This window comes from Myotis davidii, unplaced genomic scaffold (genome assembly GCF_000327345.1).
Source record: "Myotis davidii unplaced genomic scaffold, ASM32734v1 scaffold450, whole genome shotgun sequence".
NCBI classification, from domain to species: Eukaryota; Metazoa; Chordata; class Mammalia; order Chiroptera; family Vespertilionidae; genus Myotis; species Myotis davidii.
Window position 1 is genome coordinate 37,364 of NW_006282385.1, and position 20,416 is coordinate 57,779.

The 20,416-nt window shown below is 37.3% G+C and overlaps 1 protein-coding gene and 1 pseudogene across 1 annotated transcript in view; one reads left to right on the forward strand and one right to left on the reverse strand.

Moving 5' to 3' along the window:
• SLC9C1 (solute carrier family 9, subfamily C (Na+-transporting carboxylic acid decarboxylase), member 1) overlaps window positions 1-20,416 on the reverse strand; it is a gene marked incomplete at its 3' end in the record, with an annotated part of 63,298 nt that overhangs the window by 36,391 nt on the left and 6,491 nt on the right. Inside the window, exons 4-8 of the mRNA XM_006752928.2 lie at window positions 16,445-16,573; window positions 13,247-13,412; window positions 9,452-9,577; window positions 8,032-8,193; window positions 4,429-4,528 (exon numbers count right to left, since the gene is read on the reverse strand). Of these exons, the coding sequence (XP_006752991.2) occupies window positions 4,429-4,528; window positions 8,032-8,193; window positions 9,452-9,577; window positions 13,247-13,412; window positions 16,445-16,573 (683 nt within the window). The remainder of the gene's footprint in view (window positions 1-4,428; window positions 4,529-8,031; window positions 8,194-9,451; window positions 9,578-13,246; window positions 13,413-16,444; window positions 16,574-20,416) is intronic.
• Window positions 17,470-18,999, forward strand: LOC102761144 (annotated as a pseudogene).

A 20,416-nucleotide genomic window follows, 5' to 3' on the forward strand; every position in this document is an offset into this window, starting at 1 on the left:
AGGGTTTCTGGCTGAGTGGCACTCCCGCTGTGGGAGCACACTGACCACCAGGGGACAGCTCCTGCATTGAGTGTCTTCCCCTTGGTGGTCAGTGCGCATCATAGTGACCTGTCATTCCATGATTCGGTTAATTTGCATGTTAGCCTTTTATTATATAGCACTAGTGGCCCAGTGCATGAAATTCATGCACGGGGGTGGGGGTGTCCCTCAGCCCAGACTGCACCCTCTGAGAGTGTCTGACTGCCGGTTTAGGCCTGATCCTACAGGTAGTCGGACATCCCTCTCACAATCCGGGACTGCTGGCTCCTAACCATTCACCTGCCTGCCTGCATGATCATCCCTAATCACTTTGTCTGTCAGCCTGATCTTCCCAACTGCCACCCTACAAGCCTGATCACCTCTAACTGCCCCCACCCACTGACCTGATCGCCCCTAAATACTCCCCACGTGCTGGCCTGATCGCCTCCAACTGCCCCCCGTGCCAGCCTGCTCACCCCAATGGCCCCCCTGCCAGTCTGCTTGCCCTGCCGCCTGGTGGCCCCCACCCCCCCCAACTGCCCCCTGCCAGCCTGATCGCCCCCAGCTGGCCCCTCCCTACCGGCCTGCTCTCCCCCAACTGCCCCCTCCCTGCCAGCCTGATCACTCCCAACTAACCTCCCCAGGCCTTATTGCCACCAACTACCCCTCCCTGCTGGCCTGCTCACACCAACTGCCTTCCCCTCCTGGCCTGATCACCCCTAACCACCTCTGCCTCAGCCTTGCCACCATGGCTTTGTCTGGAAGGTCTCCCAGAAGGTTTCCTGGTCTAATTAGCATATTACCCTTTTATTAGTATAGATTTTCTATGATGAATTTAGGTTTATTATTCTACTAGAAGCCCATTGCATAAAGATTTGCGCAATGGGCCTTCCTTCCCCTGGCTGCTGGCACCAGTTTTCCTCCGGCACCCAGGACCCAGGCCTTTGGTCCGGCAGCAGCAGAGAAGCCAAGCCTCTTTAGTCTTCAGTCTTCAGTCTTCGCTCTGGCCAAAGCCTTCAGTCTTCGCTCCACACCTGTGTATGCAAATTAACCGCCATATTTGTTGGGTTAATTTGCATAGTTGCTCTGATTGGTTGGTGGGTGTAGTGGAGTGACACCAATTTGCATGTTTCTCTTTTATTAGTGTAGATACAGTGAGCTATCATCTCTTTCTTGTATATGTGTGGCAATATTTTAAATTCCATTACCTTCTGGATTTAAATATTGCATCCAACATTAACTTGGAGGAAAACACACTAAGATATATTTTATGACAATTGTGTTTTGACTTCCCTATCAAAAACAAATCCAATTGTTGCACCATAAACATAGTCACTCCCCAAAAGAGTTTCTCAAAGCATTACATCCACCTACCCATACATTTAAGGCAATCACTTGTAAACATTGAGTAGGATAATTCAGTCAAGGAAGTGGTAAATATGAATCAGTCATACTTTACTACTCATTTAATGATTACATAATTTAAAAATTAATCTTAATATTGTATAAAAATGTCATCAAATACCAAAGATTAGTCTTGTTAATTAACATAAAATGTAATAAAATCAATGAAGCTATAAATGAGAAGCTGTCAAGACCTTTTATATGTGGTAGAAGTTAATGAGAGAAACCTGACGTGTGCATGTGTGTGTGCGCGCATGCGCAGTGAGTCAGACACATACAAAAAAGAGCTTCTAAATATTTTTTTAAAGTCCCGTTCTTTCATTTGAGGATCGTGCATTATTCTAATAAATCTAGATCTTTTATGGTAGCAAAGGGTCGCATTTTTATCGGTATGTAACTTTTATCTGGAGAGAGATTTGCTTATTTAAAAATATTTTTATTGATTTCAGAGAGGAAGGGAGAGGGAGAGATATATAGAAACATCAATGATGAGAAACTTTGATCAGCTGCCTCCTGCACACCTCCCCTGGGGATCAAACTCACAACCTGGGCATGTGCCTTGACTGGGAATCAAATCATAACCTCCTGGCTCATAGGTCAATGCTCAAGCACTGAGCCACACTGGTTGTGCTGGAGAGAGGTTTTAAAAATTAGAAGTGCTATGCTCTCACCCTCATAGGTTTTGACTCTATAAATCTAGGCATCTGTATTATTTTTATTGCCCAACATTGCACAGCCACTAGCTCAGAAGAATGATAAGAACTTATGGACTAGATATTTTAGGGACATCAATTTGCTTAGAATAAAAGATTATACATGATGGTAAGGAAGTAGCTCCTAGTTGGAGAACTTCTTTCTAACAAAGTGATGTATTAACAGAAGCATGAACGAAATGAGGCAGCTACTTCTGCCCCTATGTAAGGTGAGTATGCAATATGCACATTCCAAGAGCAGACACACAAGGACACAAGCCTGGATAGTAACATATTTGGCATGTTTGAGAAACAGCAGTGATCAGTGTGGCTAGAACAGGGTGGGTGAGGGTGAGAGTGGTAAAAGAATCATAGAGTTAATGAAGGGACATATCATAGGACTTTCTTTGCCATTAAAAGAACTTTGACTTATAGCCAAATGAGATGGGAAATTAGATTATTTTAAACAAAAGAAATGATCTGAGAAAGGGGTAAGTGAGGTGGGTAAGAATCAGTAAAAGATAATAAAATTAATGCAGTAGAGTCACAGCATGTTTGCAGACTTGTTAGAATTGTGGTACTGGGGGCAAACACTGAAAAGATAGGAGATGGTGTGCCTCTACTTTAAAAGAGTAGTATGAACCTGCTGTAGATTATTATAGGATGTAAAAGGATTTAACATTATTATCTTCGGTTTCAACTCTTTTGGAGAGTAGAAATTAGTACATATCATATTTTAGATACTAAGATTCTTGAAATTGAGATTATGAAGTGGTTATTTGTATGACCATATAAGTGGGTGGCTGAAGCAGGGTGTGGTGGACATGTTCTTAGGTGGAGAGAAGTCTGAAAGGTTTGGAGTAAAGGATCCATTGTGTGTATACTGACGGACATCACGGGAATGGTGACGAGCAATGGAGAGAAGTCACAGTGAGTGCGGAGGAGGGAGAGTCTTCTCTGGGCTCTAGGGGTAACTACAACCAAGAAGGTGGCAGGTGGTATAATCTGATGTCATGAGCTTCAAAATTAAGTTGAACTCGGGAAGAAGGAGAAACCATTATACAGAAATGACTGAGGTACAGAGTCTACCTCAACGCTAGGCTCAATAGTACCAGGGAAGCAGGTGAGAAAGATACCATGACTTTTAAGGAATGCAAAGGAACTAATGCCTTCAGGGAAGATCCAGCTTTCTCTTTCATTTAGAGCAAGAAGGTGAAGGGAGCCTTCATAATCACTTCCCATAGATACAGTTGAATATTAGTGTGACATTTTGAATTATTCCTACAACTGTGGCCCAATTAGTTCTGCCTAGCTGCTAGTACAACTGGCTTTCATTGTAATTGATAAAAAAAAAAAAAACTTAGTGAAGTGCTCCAAAATCTTCTAAGATCCTATACTTTTAAGTTTCTGACTTCTAAATTTATTCTATCTTCTATAATATTCTTCCAAACTCTAAAACTCATCATGTTCAGGGCTTCCTTGAACACATATGTTGCCATTGTGTTTTGTGGGTCCTCTGTACTGGAGCCTTGCAGAATGCACCCTTATTTGAGACCGACACAGATTCCATACATCCTCAGGTGGGTGCCCTTGAGCACATTGGTATATTTCTACTAAAGTTAAGTCTTGCTTTTAGTTTGGCCATACTTTCTTTTTTTATAACAAGACTTACTTTTAGTTCGGTCATACTTTCTTTTATGAAACCATTAACCCTCTTCAAATGCCCTAGCTTGACCTTTTAATTTGCTTTGTGTGGCATCTCTTTATGGTCTTTAAAAATTATGGTCTTTAAAATATTGGTCTTCCACTCTAGTGTCAGTGCCATGCTGAGCCCCACTGGAGCCTGAGGCAAAAGGAACTATCAGTAATATTGATCTTATCTTTACTTAACATTTTAATATTTTCATCATTGATTTTTTTGCATTAGTTTGCCCCAAAATGTTGCATTAAACACATTATTTATGTTGATTATTGAGGTTTTTTGGCACCCTCTAAAATTGTGTGCCTGAAATGAGTGTCTCCCTTGCCTTCCCTTATTCCTAACCTTGTCTAGTGGTTTAGATTGGAAATTACTGAGTATATGGTAAAGGAATTCATGGGGGAATAGAGCCAATATGAACTTAAGGTGAACTTAAAAGTTTTGCCTAAAGTTAAAAGAGTAGAAGACACAGGCAACGGATTCTACAGGAAGTGTTTTCAGTTGGGTAGTTCCGATCAGTATCTTACTTTGACCATGTAGTTGCAGGTGCAGTTATCATTACAATATTATGGCTTCTAATGTATGAAACAAAATGAAAATATGCTGGCCACTCACTCAAGTAGTAGTGACTCAACTCCTGGTTTAAGACTTGTAGAATTTAAGAAAAGTCCCATAATGGCCAGTGTAAAGACTCCAGACATTCCAACTAGCTCACCTATTTTTGAAAATAAATAAAAATAAAGTATTAATTTTATCAGGGATGAAAATATCTTGATAGTACAGTGACTGTACAGAGAGGCTATCAGACATGGTTTCAATTGCATAATACTAAAAATTGCTACCACCACCCATCATCCTTCTTCCTCCTCAGATGCACACCCAATTGTGTGGTAAAGTCTATACTAGATGTCCTTACACTGTTTTGGCTTCATATCATAGGCAACAATGTGGAGCTCACAAACTCTTCTTGGGCTTTAGTGAAGTTAGAGCATCAGCTACAGGTCTAATTTTTTCAGAGGGGCTCTGATGAAGGAAAGGGAAGTGAGCTGATAATTTCTTTATATACTAGCCTACTTCATATGCTTTCTTTTTGGGAGACAGTAAGAAATAGAAATGGTTTGATTTGGTGACAGGTCTAAGGGAGTTGGGTCAGTAGAAACCCAATATGAAACTACTTCCCCAGTTTAATTTTGTTTTGGTGCATTTACGATGGGAGACTAAAAAGCCTAAAGTACTGTAGCATATTCTAAAAATAGCTCTAGTAGAGTTATATCCCTCTCCAGTTTATGACAGTAGTATATTATCACTGCAAAGAATTCAAATAATATGGCACAGTATAAATTATATTTTTTTAAAAAACAGTACACCTGAATTCCACTGCCACAACCCTAGTTATAATTATAAAGTATTTTAAACTGGGATTTCTATTAGTGACAAGCCTATATTTGCCTAGAAGAAATAATTTGATAACTAATTGAGAATAGAGGATGAGACCCAAAGGGCAGCTTCAAAACTTAAAGGATGCTTAATGAATTTTTATGCTGGAGACAAGTGGTAAAAATTAAGCAGGAAACATGGAAAAGTTAGAAAATAAAGGTAGTGATTAGATTTCATTGAACTGTGAACTACATAATGTAACTTACCCTGTGAACTTTCCTTGTCCTCATCTTCAGTAAAGTTTACTATAAACCAGAAACTGTGGCATATTTAAGAAGAGGTAACAGAGATCATAAGAAAGATAACTCCAGAAATTTTTAGAAACCATAAGTTCATCTCTGGGTTTTTTTTTACAAGCTATAGAATTAGATATTTCATGTAATTGGATCAAGATCTTGGAGAAGAATGGAGTGCCCAGTGAACATTCATGGTGACATACATTCTCTCTCTCTCTCTCTCTCTCTCTCCTACAATGGGATTTTACAGTAATGTGGTTCTATATTTGGGCTTCTTTTTTTAACTTAATGTTTAGCAGACACTGTTCTGGTTAATAAAAAAGAATGATTTTTGTTTCACTATTGAAGAACATTGTGGATATGTCACTTTTATCTTATTGCCATATTTATCCAATTGTTATATGTGTACCTTCTGTTTCTTTGGTTTACTTTGTATTCCTTTGTTACAGCAGTTGTATTTTAATAACTGTAGGCTTATAAAGTGTTCGATCCCTACTTATTAGGGAAACATCTCCACTTACAATTATGTTTTTCCAACTCTCACTGTTAATATTTCCTGATAACCTCTTTAAATTGTTTTGTATAACTTCAAAATCAAAAAAGTGAAAATATGCTAGCCACCACATATTTCTGTCATTGCTTGATTCCAATACATTTTAATTCATTAAATCAGTATTATTCTTACTTTAGAGGTAGAAAATTGTAAGTTTTATAATTCTTTATTTTAGTTCTGGCTAGAAATAGTACCTAAGCCATAAAATAACACATTAGTCATTTTTGAATCCTGAAAAAAGAGGGATCTGTGGACATAGGTGCTTTAAGGCTCTCAAGTCTTGAACTAGTCATTGTAACTTATAATGCAATAGTAAAATTTGGAAAATATTTATGATTGAAGATACTAAAAATATAAACATTAAACCAGGACAGAGTGAAAGTCCTTTTACATTAGATTTATATTCACTCTCTTGTTTTCATACATTTTTTTCCTAGAATTGCTCTTTCTAAAATGTTTAGTGAGAGACATTTTGACTCAATGTTTATTATTTCCTGGGGGTATAACCCTTAATATTGAGGTTATGCTTGCTTACTAAATGGTGTTAGAGGAAATTATATTTGCTGGGATATATGTTTGCAAGAAATTAGGTATGTAAAATTTAAGTAGTATATGATAAAGGACTTGTACAGATTGATCATATTCTCATAATTAATTCATTAACTTGATCCTGTAACATCAATAGATTATAATTGGCTTTAATTCACTGAACAATTGGGAAAACTCAAAATCCTACATTCTGCCTTTCTTTCCTCAGACATGAAAATAAGAAATCCTGTTACATTAGCACTTTTAAAGTTTTTTCCTGTCTCAATTAATTCAAATTTTATACTCTCAGTAAACTTTTATAGTTTTCTGTTTAGGTCTAAATTTCTTGTAAGTTTATTTTTTGATATTCTATAAATATTTTTCCAATGTAAAGAGAATCAAATTTTCATTATGTTTTCTAACTAGTTACTGCTGACTTATAAGGACAGTACTGATTTTTTATATTAACTTCATACTACCTATTAAAAAGCATCAGTGACTTATTTTCTTTAAATTTCTATATAATCTAAAATGTTGCAACTACTATAACCATTTCTCTTTCAAAATATGTATAAATTGTATTCTTTTTATTTTATTTTATTAGCTAGAGCTTCCAGAATAACTTTTAATCTTGGATATGAGAATAGGCAACACTGTCTTATTCTTAAATGCAATGGAAGTACATAGTATATTCAGTTGTTGTCTAGGTATTGTCACATATGCCAACTTCAAATCATTTGTAGGGCCATCTGAAGAACTGGGTTGAACATGATTCTGAGGCTGTATCAGCAAATAGTGATATAGCTAATTACCAATACCTGCCATACTTCTATGAGAAGAAAGTGGTGATAAATGGATTAATAATAAATTTTATAATATGTAGCCTTACTTGATCTTTTTGATCTTTGAGATACCAAGAAAAGTATATTTAATGTCAGGCAGTGAGAATGATTAAGATCTTCCTTTTGTAGTTAGTATTTAATTGCATTGTGGATTTAGAATTTTATTGAAATGTTCTGTAGTCTAGTTTATTTCTGTAAATGGTCTACAGGTATATGTAAAGGATATGCATTATGTTTTAGAAAGGAAAACTCTACATATCTTATGAACCCTACATTTAAGTTTTTATTTAAATTATTTTTATAGCATACTAATTTTTTTCCAATTGGCTATGAAATTATCTGGGAAAGTCATGTTAGACTATCTCATCGTAATTAGGAGTTTTGTCAAATTCTCCTGCTTAATAATGGTATTGCCTTTATATATTTTGGCATATTGTTTTCTGTTGTATAGATACTAACATTTTTATCTCTTTTGATAGATTATTGTAACAAAAAGATTCCTTCTAGATAAGTTAAATTGTTTTAAACTAACTTTTACTTGGCATGCCTATTATGAATTTTTGATATCTTTATTTTTAATTTTTCTATGTGATTTAATTTTAGGGATAGGTTTCTCACTTACAAATAAAAAAGATGAGGTACAGATTTGAAAAGTTGAGACTTATATGGTTGATATCATCACCAAAAACAGTAGACATCCACAATTGAACCAGTTTTGCACATAAAATTCCAAACAAGAAACTTGATAGATAATATGACAATATTGGACTCACGATGCTACGTGCTGCAAGAAAGGGAGAAAATTAAAAAAATAGTTAATAGAACTTACTTAATTTTGTGTGATGATATGACTGAATTAGCTTTTCTTTTTGTCATTATCTTTAAAATAGCTCATTCATATTATGGAGGGTGTTTTCATATTTCTGCTCTCAAATTCTGAAAAGTCACACAAGTTTACAAGTCAGTCAGTTTAGTGTAAGAACTTCTTTCAGTCTCCGTTAAGCAATAAACATTTATTCAGTGCCAAACAGTACAATAAATTTTGGATATGTGATAATGTACAAGAGGTAGAAAGTCACTAAATTCATGTCATTTATATTCTAGATCCAACATAAGACACTGAGGAAATGCAGAATGAATTTCCTCCATTGTTCTCGCCTGCCAACTTATTGGTTCCTTACTGTTGGACACTTAATGTTTTCCAGTTTTCCCCCTCATACATAATGCTGCAGTGTATATTTCTGTACATAATTTAGTTTTACTTTTCTGATTACTTCCTTAGGCCCCAGAAGTGCAGTTATGTACTAAAGGATAGTTACATCTTTAATATTGCTATGTTTTGCCAAAGGACTTTATATGGTCATTATGACGCCCTCCCCTGAAAATTAGGAAGCCTAAGACTTTGACCTCCCTATACCCTGGGGGAGGGGGGAGTGTTTATTTCTATTTTGACTCATCATGCTGTATGTATTCATAATCAATGCCTAAAACTCAGAATTGAAGACTATTTTTCCCCAAGAAGGCCCATTTAGGGGACCATCATCCTCTCATGTCTTCTTCAAGGGGTCGGGTCCACATGGTGGACAATTATCCTACTTGGTCAAATGAAGCACTCACCTTTAGTTTTTCTCTGTATTCAATTAGTTTACCCAGACCATGGCAGCTTGGAATATCTGTGGTGAACCTAAAACTCCAATTTAGCACAAGAAGGTACACACCTTCTAAGATGCTAAGTGAAATAAGCCAGTCAGATAAAGACAAGTATCACATAATATTACTTATATGTGGAATCTAATGAACAAAATAAACTGACAGAGACATGGAAGCATGCAACAGACTGACATTTCTCAGAAGAAAGGGGTGAGGGGCAGGAAGAGATTAACCAAAGAATTTATATGCATAATCCATGGAAACAGACAATAGTGCAGTAAAGGCCTGGGGGTGGGGGGTAGAGAGAAGGGATGAGGGGGTCAATGAGGGAACAAAAAGGGACATCTGTAATACTTTCAACAATAAAGATAAATTAAAAAATAGGTCCTTACCTAAGGAATGGTTCATACTTTTCTGGTCGATGTTAAAATCCATGATACTAGTAAACATATTATAAGACATTATAGAGGTTATCAGACTTTCCCCATTAATTAAATTGATGAGGCCTCTAGAAAGACCTATGGAAGGAAAAAATATTTTAGGTGAAAAAAAATTTAGCAAGTAGAAAAATATTCTTAGCTATGGATATATATTGCATACTTTTCTACATACTTAAACTTTAGTCATGTTTGAAAACTCTCTTCAAGAAAAAGCAATGATATGTTAACTGTAAGTTAAGTCTAGACTATCACAAGTACCAAATTAACTGTGTTTGATTATGGTTGATGTAATTGAGATAATCAACCATAGCTCTCATTCCTTCTTTCAAAGTAGATGGAAATATGAAATTCATTATTTTTTTAATTCAGTGATTTGGCCTATATAAATACTTAGATCACGTATTTATGGCAACATAAAAAAAAACAATGACAAGATAAAGTAAATTCATAAACCAAGACTTTATAACATGGTACCTAGTGAAGAGTTAAGGCAATTGCCCAGATACTCTCACATTAACACAAATTGTCTGATTTTCCTATACATCCTTCTTAGTGGCTTTAGAAATCAAACTCCATGAATGGAGAGCACCTTGATATTATCTATTTTGATCCAAATTTTCCTTCATTTATTATTATATTCTAAGTTTAGATAGCCCTTAATTATCATTTTTCTGTGCTATTAAATGTGTCTATGGTGACAAAACTATTACTTGGGGCAACTTTGATGATTTTCCAAATTCCCACAGGAAGGAAACATTACATGGTAAAAGCCCTTCCTGTAGACCAACCACTCTATAGCTGTGATCACAACCCAATACAGTAAGTATGTTGTTGGAAGAGAATAAAAGCAAGGTAGTTTGTTCTTGTGGAAGCTCAATTGCTTTGATGGTTCACTTCTTCACCTATCCCTGCATTGACACCCTTTGCTGTAAGATTTTGCAGTTTCTCTCTTATAATGGACTGAAGAGATCCAGTCTGTTAGGTCATGTAATGATGCAAGCAGAGGCTTGAGAAAAATTTCTGCTTCCTCTCGTTTGGACTCCGTCACCTTCATGACAGCATTTCCTGGCTACAATATTAGAGGGATGTGAGAAATACTTGGAGGAAATGCAGATCACTTAGTGTCCAGATGACCCTCCAGCTGACAGCAGATTTATTATGAGCCTAGCTAAGATTAGCAGAGCCTAGCCCATATCATCAGAACTGCCAGACTCATGAGAAATAATACATAATTATTGTTTTAAGCCATGCTGTTTTGGAGTTGTTTATTACTCAGAAAAACCTGATAGTCTTGTATAATTATTTTATTTTATAGTTTTGAGCCTCTGTGGATCCCATAGGGCTATATTGCTTCTGCTGCAACATGGATGGACCTTGAGAACATTATGCAAAGTGAAATAAGTCAGACAGGAAAAGCTAACAACTGTATGATTTCACTCATATCCTATAAAATAAAAGCCTAATATGCTAATCCGGTTGTCCGGTCGTCTGTTTAACCAATCAAAGTGTAATATGCTAATGATATGCTAAGGCCACTCAACTGCTCGCCATTACGTGCACTGACCACCAGGGGCCAGATAGTCAACTGATCAACCAGTCGCTATGACATGCACTGACCACCAGGAGGCAGACAGTTGACCAGTCAACCACTTGCTATGACATGCACTGACCACCAAGGGGCAGACATTCTGACTGGTAGGTTAGCTTGCTGCTGGGGTCCGGCTGACTGGGATCGGGACTGAGCGAGATGGGCCAAACATGCCCTAGAACCCTCCCACAGCTCCCCTCTGGCTGGCCAACCTCCTGTGTCCCTCCCTGGCCCTGATCATGCACAGGTAGGGTCCCTTGACCTGGCCTGCACCCTCTGGCAATCTGGGACCGCTCAGAGAATGTCCGAGAGCTGGTTTCTGCCTGATCCCACTCAACACAGGAGCTGCCCCTCTGGTGGTCAGTGTGCTCCCACAGGGGGAGTGCCGCTCAGCCACAAGCCAGGTCTAAGCCAGCAGTCGGACATCCCCTGAGAGCTCCCAGACTGCGAGAGGGAGAAGGCCTGGCTGAGGGACCACGCTAGCCACCCTCCCCCCACTCCCCTGGTGCACGAATGTCATGCAGGTTACTAGTGTGGAGTATAAAACTGAAACTTATGAATACAAATAGCAGTGTTATGGTTGCCAGAGGGAGGAGGGTGGGGGGAGAAAGGGGTCCTAATATGAGGAAACAGGTGATTTGACTTTGGGTGGTGGGCACATGGCCCTATACTATACAGGTTTTGTAAATTAGTAATCCATACATGAAACCTATATGTCCATGATGACTAATATCACCCCAATAAAATTTAATTTAAAAAAAGAAAATAGAACTATAACAAAATGTGAATATTTGGAAATAAATAATAGACTTGGGGGGCATAAGAGGAATCAACAGACCAGAAAAAGCTCAAGACAATGTGAATGTACTCATGTGCTCTACTCATAAACCTGGACAGATTTTCTTTTTTTAAAGAATAAAATTTAAAAATTTAAAAGTCTTGCTTTTAAAACTCAGGCAAAAATATTTTCAAGAGAAAAATTATTTATTTTTTAAGAGGTATAATGTGAGGAGAAAAACAAAGTTCCAATAGTAATGGCAAGAGGGCTAAAATTTACAAAAATAACCCTGCAAATTAACCCAAAGAAATATTTTAAATTCAACAATGGCAAGCCAGGAAACTAGTGGAATACTAACTAGATTATCAGATGACAAAGTTAAGGGAAGTATGGAATGCTCTCAGGTAGAAAAGAACTCCCCCCAAATCTTTTGAGTAGAAAGAGGCTGACACTGACAGAGTCACATAGAGGCAAGGATAGTTTATAATGCTGGCACTTCCTTCTAGAGTCTACCTCACACTCTTAATCTCCTTGTTTTGAAGACTTGCTTCCTTTTATTCATATAGATACACTTGATGTGTCTCCCCTACTCTATTTCTCCCTGCCTCAGATAGCTCTTTCCTCTTTAACTGGCCATAAAATAAAAGAATAAGTGTGTGTGTGTGTGTGTGTGCGCACGTGCACGCGCGCACGTGTAGAACATATGTGCCTGCATGCACACATGCATGTGTGTGCCACATAAAAATTCTTTTTTAAAACAAATGCTCTAATTCTCATTATTAAAAAGTGGTGGGGGAAAAACAAATTAGGTTTTTGTTTTTCTTGAATAAGGCTCTCAGATTTTCAATGGATTACATTGATTTGGTATTTTACTTTTAAATATATATGTGTTCTCCAAAATAGTACACACTAAAATACTGTATGATTAGTGATTTTGTTGTTTTGTACTTCTCAGGCTTTTGGTTCAAATGATGACATTGACTCAAAAGGCATTTTTTTGTAATTGGCATTATTTTAATGGCAGTGTTTTCAAAGGAAAAAAGGTGTCATCAAATGTCACCAAAATATATATGCAATATTGTAAAGCCCCCAGAACTGTTCTGTTGGTACAAGGTAGAAGCATGTATAAAGTCAAGGATTCAAAATAACCCCCTGATCTACTTCATAATTGAATATAAGACTTTAAACCATATGTAATAAATAAGCCCGTCACTTGCATTTTATTCTGTTCTAAGCATCATCACCTAAATTTCTACGCTCAGTCCCAATGCCTCAGTGACACACTTCACATCATGAAAAGCAGTGAACAGATCTTAAAAATAGACAACTTAAATATAGAATATGATATTTTAAATATAGGAGAGGAGAAAAATATACCTACCAAGGTCTCTTATAGCAGCTGCAGTCAGCATGGGATCTGAACTCATAAGGATAGATGCAAATAATAACCATGGGGTGGTTCTCAAACGTAATTTATTCACAGATGTCAAATACCAAAGAATTAAGATATAATTGATACAACATCCAGGAATTGTAATTAAAATGATCTGAAAATAAATTTTACATATAGAAAAATTAGATAGACTTTTAAAAAGCAGACCAGCAGGATTATTAAAGATGTACAATCACATGCAACTCACCAACAGAAACTTTAAGTTATCTTATCTAACAACTATGTGCTTACAATTCTGGAAATAAAAGGCATATATTGCAATGAGATTCTTAGGACCTAAGGAATACTGCATTATAATTTAAAAAGAAACTTAATTTTCTTGATAAAGCTATTAAATATAGCTATGTATGTGTGAGGTATTATACAAACATACCCTAAATACATGCATACATATACATGCATACACATTTGACTATGCATAAAAATTGAAACATAGTCTATAACATAAAAAATGAGCACAAGTTAAAAAAAAAGGTGTCAAAAAGAGAAAAAAAGAGAGAAAATATGATAACAGAAAAAAATCTAGAGAAATAGCAGAGGTCTATAGACTATAGACAATTTAGAAAGAAAAATTCTGTTATTTTAGGGCTGAAAAACCTACCTACCTTCTGACTTCCCACCATCATCTTTTACTTTCCTATATTCTACCTGTGATGTCTACTTATCAACTTTATTCCCAAATGGACTTGGAAAAATGTGATTGTCCTGAAATTATGTATAACAATTTAGAACTGCACCCCATGTTCATTGAAGTATTATTTACAATACCCAAGACATGGAAGCAGCTTTAAATGTCCATCAATGGATGAATGTGAATGAGTAAAGAAAATGTGATATATATATATATATCACAATGAAGTATTATTTAGCCTTAACAAAAAGAAGGAAATATTGCCATTTGTGACAATATGGATAGACCTTTAGGGCATTATGCTAAGTAAAATAAGTCAGACAAAGAAACACAAATACCATATGAACTCACTCATGTGTGGACTCTAAAAGAAAAAAACAACAACTCATGAATATAGAGAACAGATGGATGGTTGTCAGAGGCTGAGGGAGGGGGGTTGATGAAATGGGCGAAGTGTTCAAAAAGTATAAACTTCCAATTATAAAATAAATAAATCATGGGGTGCAATATACAGTATGGTGGCTGTAGTTAATACTGCCACATCACATATTTATATGCTAATTAGACTTATTTTGATATGAAATCATTATGTTATATACCTGAAACTAATATAATGTTATATACATGTCAATTATCGCACTTAAAAATAATAAAATAAAAGAGCAATTATAATGATTTCATAATAATGTTGTGAAATGCTCTTACTGCCTTCTGATTACTTAGCTCTCTCACTTGTACAGAGACACTCATACAGAATCAATTGGGAAGTGAGCATCAAACTATAGCACAGGAGGCCTGGTGCAGGTGCTAGTGCTGAGTGATTTGGGTTATCATACATCTTTAACCCAATTTTAGAAGTGGCAGAACCATAATAGACTGTTTATGTGGCACTACTGAGAGGAATCTTCTCTGGATAAAGCTTGATGATAGCATCAGGATAGTGAGAGAAAATAAAGGCCCTGTAGAACAGTTACTTCTAGGGTGGGTAAGTTCTCATTTCCTAGGTTTTAGTGGCCAGAATTGTTATATTGCTAACTATTGTTTGGAGGAATACATTAAAATAGGCTCAGAGACAAGAGGACTGAGGCCCAAATCCTTGTCCTTCCACATAGCTGATGTTGATACCTCAATAAATCACATGGCGTGTTGTTTGCTAAAGTGGCAGCAGCAATTCTGCTTCCTGAAGCCATACCCTTGCGTGGTTATCTCTCACTCTGACTTTGAGTCAGTCGTGTGATTCATTTTGGCTAAAAGGAGTAAGAGCACACATGATGTAAGGAGAAACTTGAAAAGTACTAGCAAATTCCAGTTTTCCCTCTCCTGTTGATTGATGTCTGAGACTCTGTACCCACTGTGAAGAATCTATAATAATAAAAATGTAATATGCCAATTAGACCGGACAGCCAAACAACCTTCCAGATGTCATTCTGGACATCCTTCCAAATGAAGCCGTGGATGTGGAGGTGGGGGCTGAGGCAGAGGCAGTTAACGGTGATCAGGCAGGCAGGCAGAATGGTTAGGGGTGATTAGGCAGGCAGGTGAGTGGTTAGGGGCAATCAGGCAGGCAGGCAGAGAGGTTAGGGGCAATCAGGCAGGCAGGCAAGTGGTTAGGGGCCAGTGGTCCCAGATTTTGAGAGGGGTGCAGGCTCAGCTGTGGTACCCCACCTGGACATCCTCCAAGGGGTCCTGGATTGTGAGAGGGTGCAGGCTCAGCTGTGGTACCCCACCACCTGTGCACGAATTTTGTGCCCCGGGCCTCTAGTCCTGAAATAACCTCCTAGATCAGTGATGGCGAACCTTTTGAGCTCAGCATGTCAGCCTTTTGAAAAACCCTAACTTAACTCTGGTGCCATGTCACATATAGAAATTTTTTGATATTTTCAACCACAGTAAAACAAAGATTTATATTTGTGATATTTATTTTATATATTTAAATGCCATTTGACAAAGAAAAATCAACCAAAAAAATGAGTTCTCATGTCACCTCTGACACGCGTGTCATAGGTTCGCCATCACTGTCCTAGATGATGAGATAATGTGTGCCAGTGACTCCTATTGCCTAAATCCAACACTACTAGTACCAACCAACAGACACATAAGCAGGGCCCTTCAGCCATCTATCTCATCACTTTTATTAAAGTATTTAAAACATCACTTTTATTAATAAATTTATTTACTAGAACTAATAGATTTCACAATAGCTCTCTTATAGCATGGCAGAGTTAAAATCGTAACTGGTGTTAAGTCCTATCACTCATATTTTCAGGATTATTTTTTCTTCCATAATTTTTTCCCGAGTCTTCAGTAGACTAACCATTTGTCAAGATATAGCATATTCACTAAAATATAAAGTTTATTTTACTTCTTTTACACCTTGCACTTTTCCCTTTTCTTCTTTGTTTCTTAATTGTGAGGAAAATTTTTAAAAATGTAAACATAGATAAAATTTGGTGGCTCATTAATGAATGATATTATTGGAAAAGAATACTTTTTACCTGCCAAAATAACTTCTGGAACATGTAAACATCCATGTCAAATGCAACATTAAAGATAATTACTGGTGTAAATAAATAATAAAATAATTGTGAATCCATCCATTGTATGGCATGAGCATATCTTAGGACCTAATAATATAAAAATATGTCATTTTCTTATTTATCTATCCTTCTATTAGCATAGACTACATGTTAGATACTCTTATCTCCAACAAAAGAGGAAAACATACCTCATAATGTAATAAGTGCTAATGTCTTAACTCTGCCAGATTTTTATAATTTTCCATCAGATTATTATCAATTACAGTGGAAAGTTACTGCACATACCTATGTACATTTTATTTTTTTAACTAGAAAGTACATTACATGGCCACTAGAAATATCTAGGAGATTTTCAGGCATACAAGAGGAAGGAAGACATTTCAGACAGATGGATTATCATATATAAAACCCACAAAGGAGTAAGCAATCATATCAAATTCTAGAAACTACAAATAACTAGCCATGGCTTAAACAGAAAGTTGTGTGTGGAAGAATAGCAGTGTGTGGGAAGTTAATGCAGCTAATGAAAGAACTAATTTGTGTTGTTTATCACAAAATATTTAGTTGATATTTATGAATTTTATTCTGAGCACCCATTCCACATCCATTCCATAAGGAAATACTGAGCACCTACTGAGTTGGGTGAGATCTATGCATGTGGGAGCTGATTCTCGTTGTTTCTTGTGCTTCTCGGGTCTTATGAGTGGAGGCATTGGCTGCTTTTCATCCAGACTATCTTTTCCAGAATGTTTGAGTGAATAAAAAGTTTGGAAGATAGAGCAAGGTTTCTCTCCAGAGCAAGGGCCAGATTTACTATATTGGTCAGTGCACTAAAGATAATAACTCTTTAGGACAGGTGAGCTAACTGCGCATCATAAACTATTCAAGTTCTTGAAGCTCAGGTTTCTTCTCCTGTCATTCAACCCATTGTGCATGCAGGTTTCATCTGGCCCTCTTAGTTCTCTCTCTGGGAGCTGGGACTCATGGAACAGGCACAAGAAAATGCTGACATTCTGGCTTCTGCAGTTGCCCTGAGTGATAGAGTTCTTTTTAGCTGGTCCAGGAGTTGTATGGTTTTTACCAGGATCATGAAACTGTGGCAAGCTAACGTATTAGCTTGCAAGAAGAGTAAAGAATTATTGTCAAATAGTAAAGTTTATAGAAGTACTTAAGATTGAGTTTGATCAGTAGTGGGGATGGAGAATGGACCCCGGAGAGCCCCGTGCAGCCCTGCTAGCTTAGTTACCATCACATCAGTAGAAGAGCAGCAGCTGCCCAGCTATACAGCTGGCCCAGGTCACCATCACAGCAACCAAGAGCAGAGGAGTCGGGACCCAGCAGTCGCTCGCTCACTGCCCCCACCCCCTCAGCACTGCTGACACCAAGTCTGACACCACAGGGCAGTGGGGCAGGGAGCCCTGACCTGCACAGCCTCACATCAGTGGTGCCTGCGGGTGGGGACAAGAAGGGCTTCACAGGGAAGATTTGGGAACAGTGAAATGGTTCAATGTAAAAAATGAATATGGTTTCATCAACAGGAATGACCTTAAGGAAGACGTCTTTGTACATCAGACTGCCATAAAGCAGAATAATCCCAGGAAGTACCTTTGCAGTATAGGAGATGGAAAGACTGTGGAGTATGATGTTGTTGAAGAAAAGGATACAGGGTGGCAAATGCTACAGGCGCTGGTGGAGGAGTTCCAGTGCAAGGCCATAAATATGCAGCAGACTGGAACCATTACAGATACTACCCACCTGGCAGGGGTCCTCCACATAATTACCAGCAGAATTACCAGAAAAGTACGAGTGGGGAAAAGAATGAGGGATGAGTCAAGCTGGCGAGGCTCAGTGGTTGAGAGCATCAACCTATGAACCAGGAGGTCACGGTTCAATTCCTGGTCGGGCATATGCCTGGGTTTCTGGCTCCATCCCGTGTGGGGCACGTAGGAGTCAGCTGATCAATGATTCTCTCCCATCATTGATGTTTCTCTCTCTCTCCTTTATTCTCTGAAATCAATAAAAATATATTTTTTAAAAAAGAATGAGGGATGAGAGAGTGATCCTGAAGGCCAGGCCCAACAATGCCCACCCTCCCACTGGCCAGGGTTCCCACCTTACTCCCTGAGGAGACTCAATGGGTGATGACTACAGTATTGCAACCCTCCTGTGCAGGGAGAAATGACGGAGGGTGCTGATAACCAGGGTGTAGGGGAACAAGATAGACCAGTGAGACAGAATATATATTGGGGCTATAGCCCATGATTCCACAGGGACCCTCCTCACTAAAGACAGCCAAGAGAGGACGGCAATGAAACAGATAAGGAAAATCAAGGAGATGAGACCCAAGGTCAACAGCCACCTGAATGCCTCAATGTCGGTACTGACACAACTTCAATTACTGATGCAGAGGCGCAGAAATCCCTAAACTACAAGATGGCAAAGAGACAAAAGCAGCTGATCCACCAGCTGAGAATTCGTCCCCTCTGGAGGCTGATCAGGACCAGACAGAGTAAATGCAGGCTTATCATCTCTTCCAGACTATTTTTTCCAGAATATTTGAGTGAAATATTATAAGTTTTAGTCATCCAACAAGAAGAAATGAATATGAAATTCCAGCAGTAAGAAATGAACAAAAGGTTGGAGCTGAAGACCTTAAGTGCTTGCCTTTTGCCATTGAACAGATAACTAGAACTATTGCATTATCTATGCAGCAGGGGTTTTTATTATTTTTTCCTAAAGATGTCTCTTTTTGATGATGACAACATGTGATTTTTGTTGTTGTTGTTGTTTTTAAGCCTGTTTTTTTCTCTTTAAATGTTTTAAAATTGTTTCATATCTGGTCAGGTTGAGTTTTAAGAACCTCATTTTTAATTTGTAATAACGGTTTACAACTTGATCTTTTCAAAAAGTCAACAAACTTCCATAAAGGTCATAAATAATTGCACTTAAAATTGTTTTTGTATCAAAATCATATGCTTATAAAACCTATTCATGACAAATAAAGTAGTGATCTGCTTTTGTTCTTCCGTGAATATATGTTTTCCATAATTTTTTGTTTTACATCACTGGTTAAATTTGTTTGGGAAAGTCAATCATTTTCACACACATTCTCATTCATATTCTGACTGACTGAAGTAGGTGTTGGCAAAATATTGTCCCTAAGTCAAAATTTCTCAATGCCTGTTTTGTAACTAAAATCTTATTGGAATACAGTCATGCCAATTCACTTATACATTGTCTCCTGGGAGTACAGCTGCCTTTGAACTACAATGACAGATTTGAGTAGTTGTGACAGAGATTATATGGCCTGCATAATCTAAAATATTTACAATAGAAGAAATGAAATTGTAATTATTCGCAGATGACATAATATTGCACATAGAAAACCCTAAACACTCCATCAAAAAACTAATAAACTTAATAAATAAATTTGGCAATGTAGCAGGATACAAAGTTAACATCCAGAAGTCTATGGCTTTTTTATACACCAACAATGAACTCATAGAAAGAGGAACTAAAAACACAATCCCATTTACCATTGCAACAAAAAATTTAAGATACCTAGGAATAAACTTAACTAAGGAGGTAAAAGACCTGTACTCAGAAAACTACAGTACGTTGAAAAAAGAGATAAAGGAAGACATAAACAAACGGAACAATATACCATGTTCATAGATTTGTAAAATCAACATCATTAATATGTCCATACCCAAAGCAATCTATAGATTCCATGCAATCTCCATTAAAATACCAACAGCATACTTCATGGACCTAGAACAAACTCTCCAAAAACTCATATGGAATAAAAATAGATCCCTGAATAGCCACAGCAATCCTGAGAAAGGAAAACAAAGTTGGAGGGATCACAATACCAGATATCAAGCTATATTACCAAACCACGGTTCTCAAAACTGCCTGGTACTGACCCAA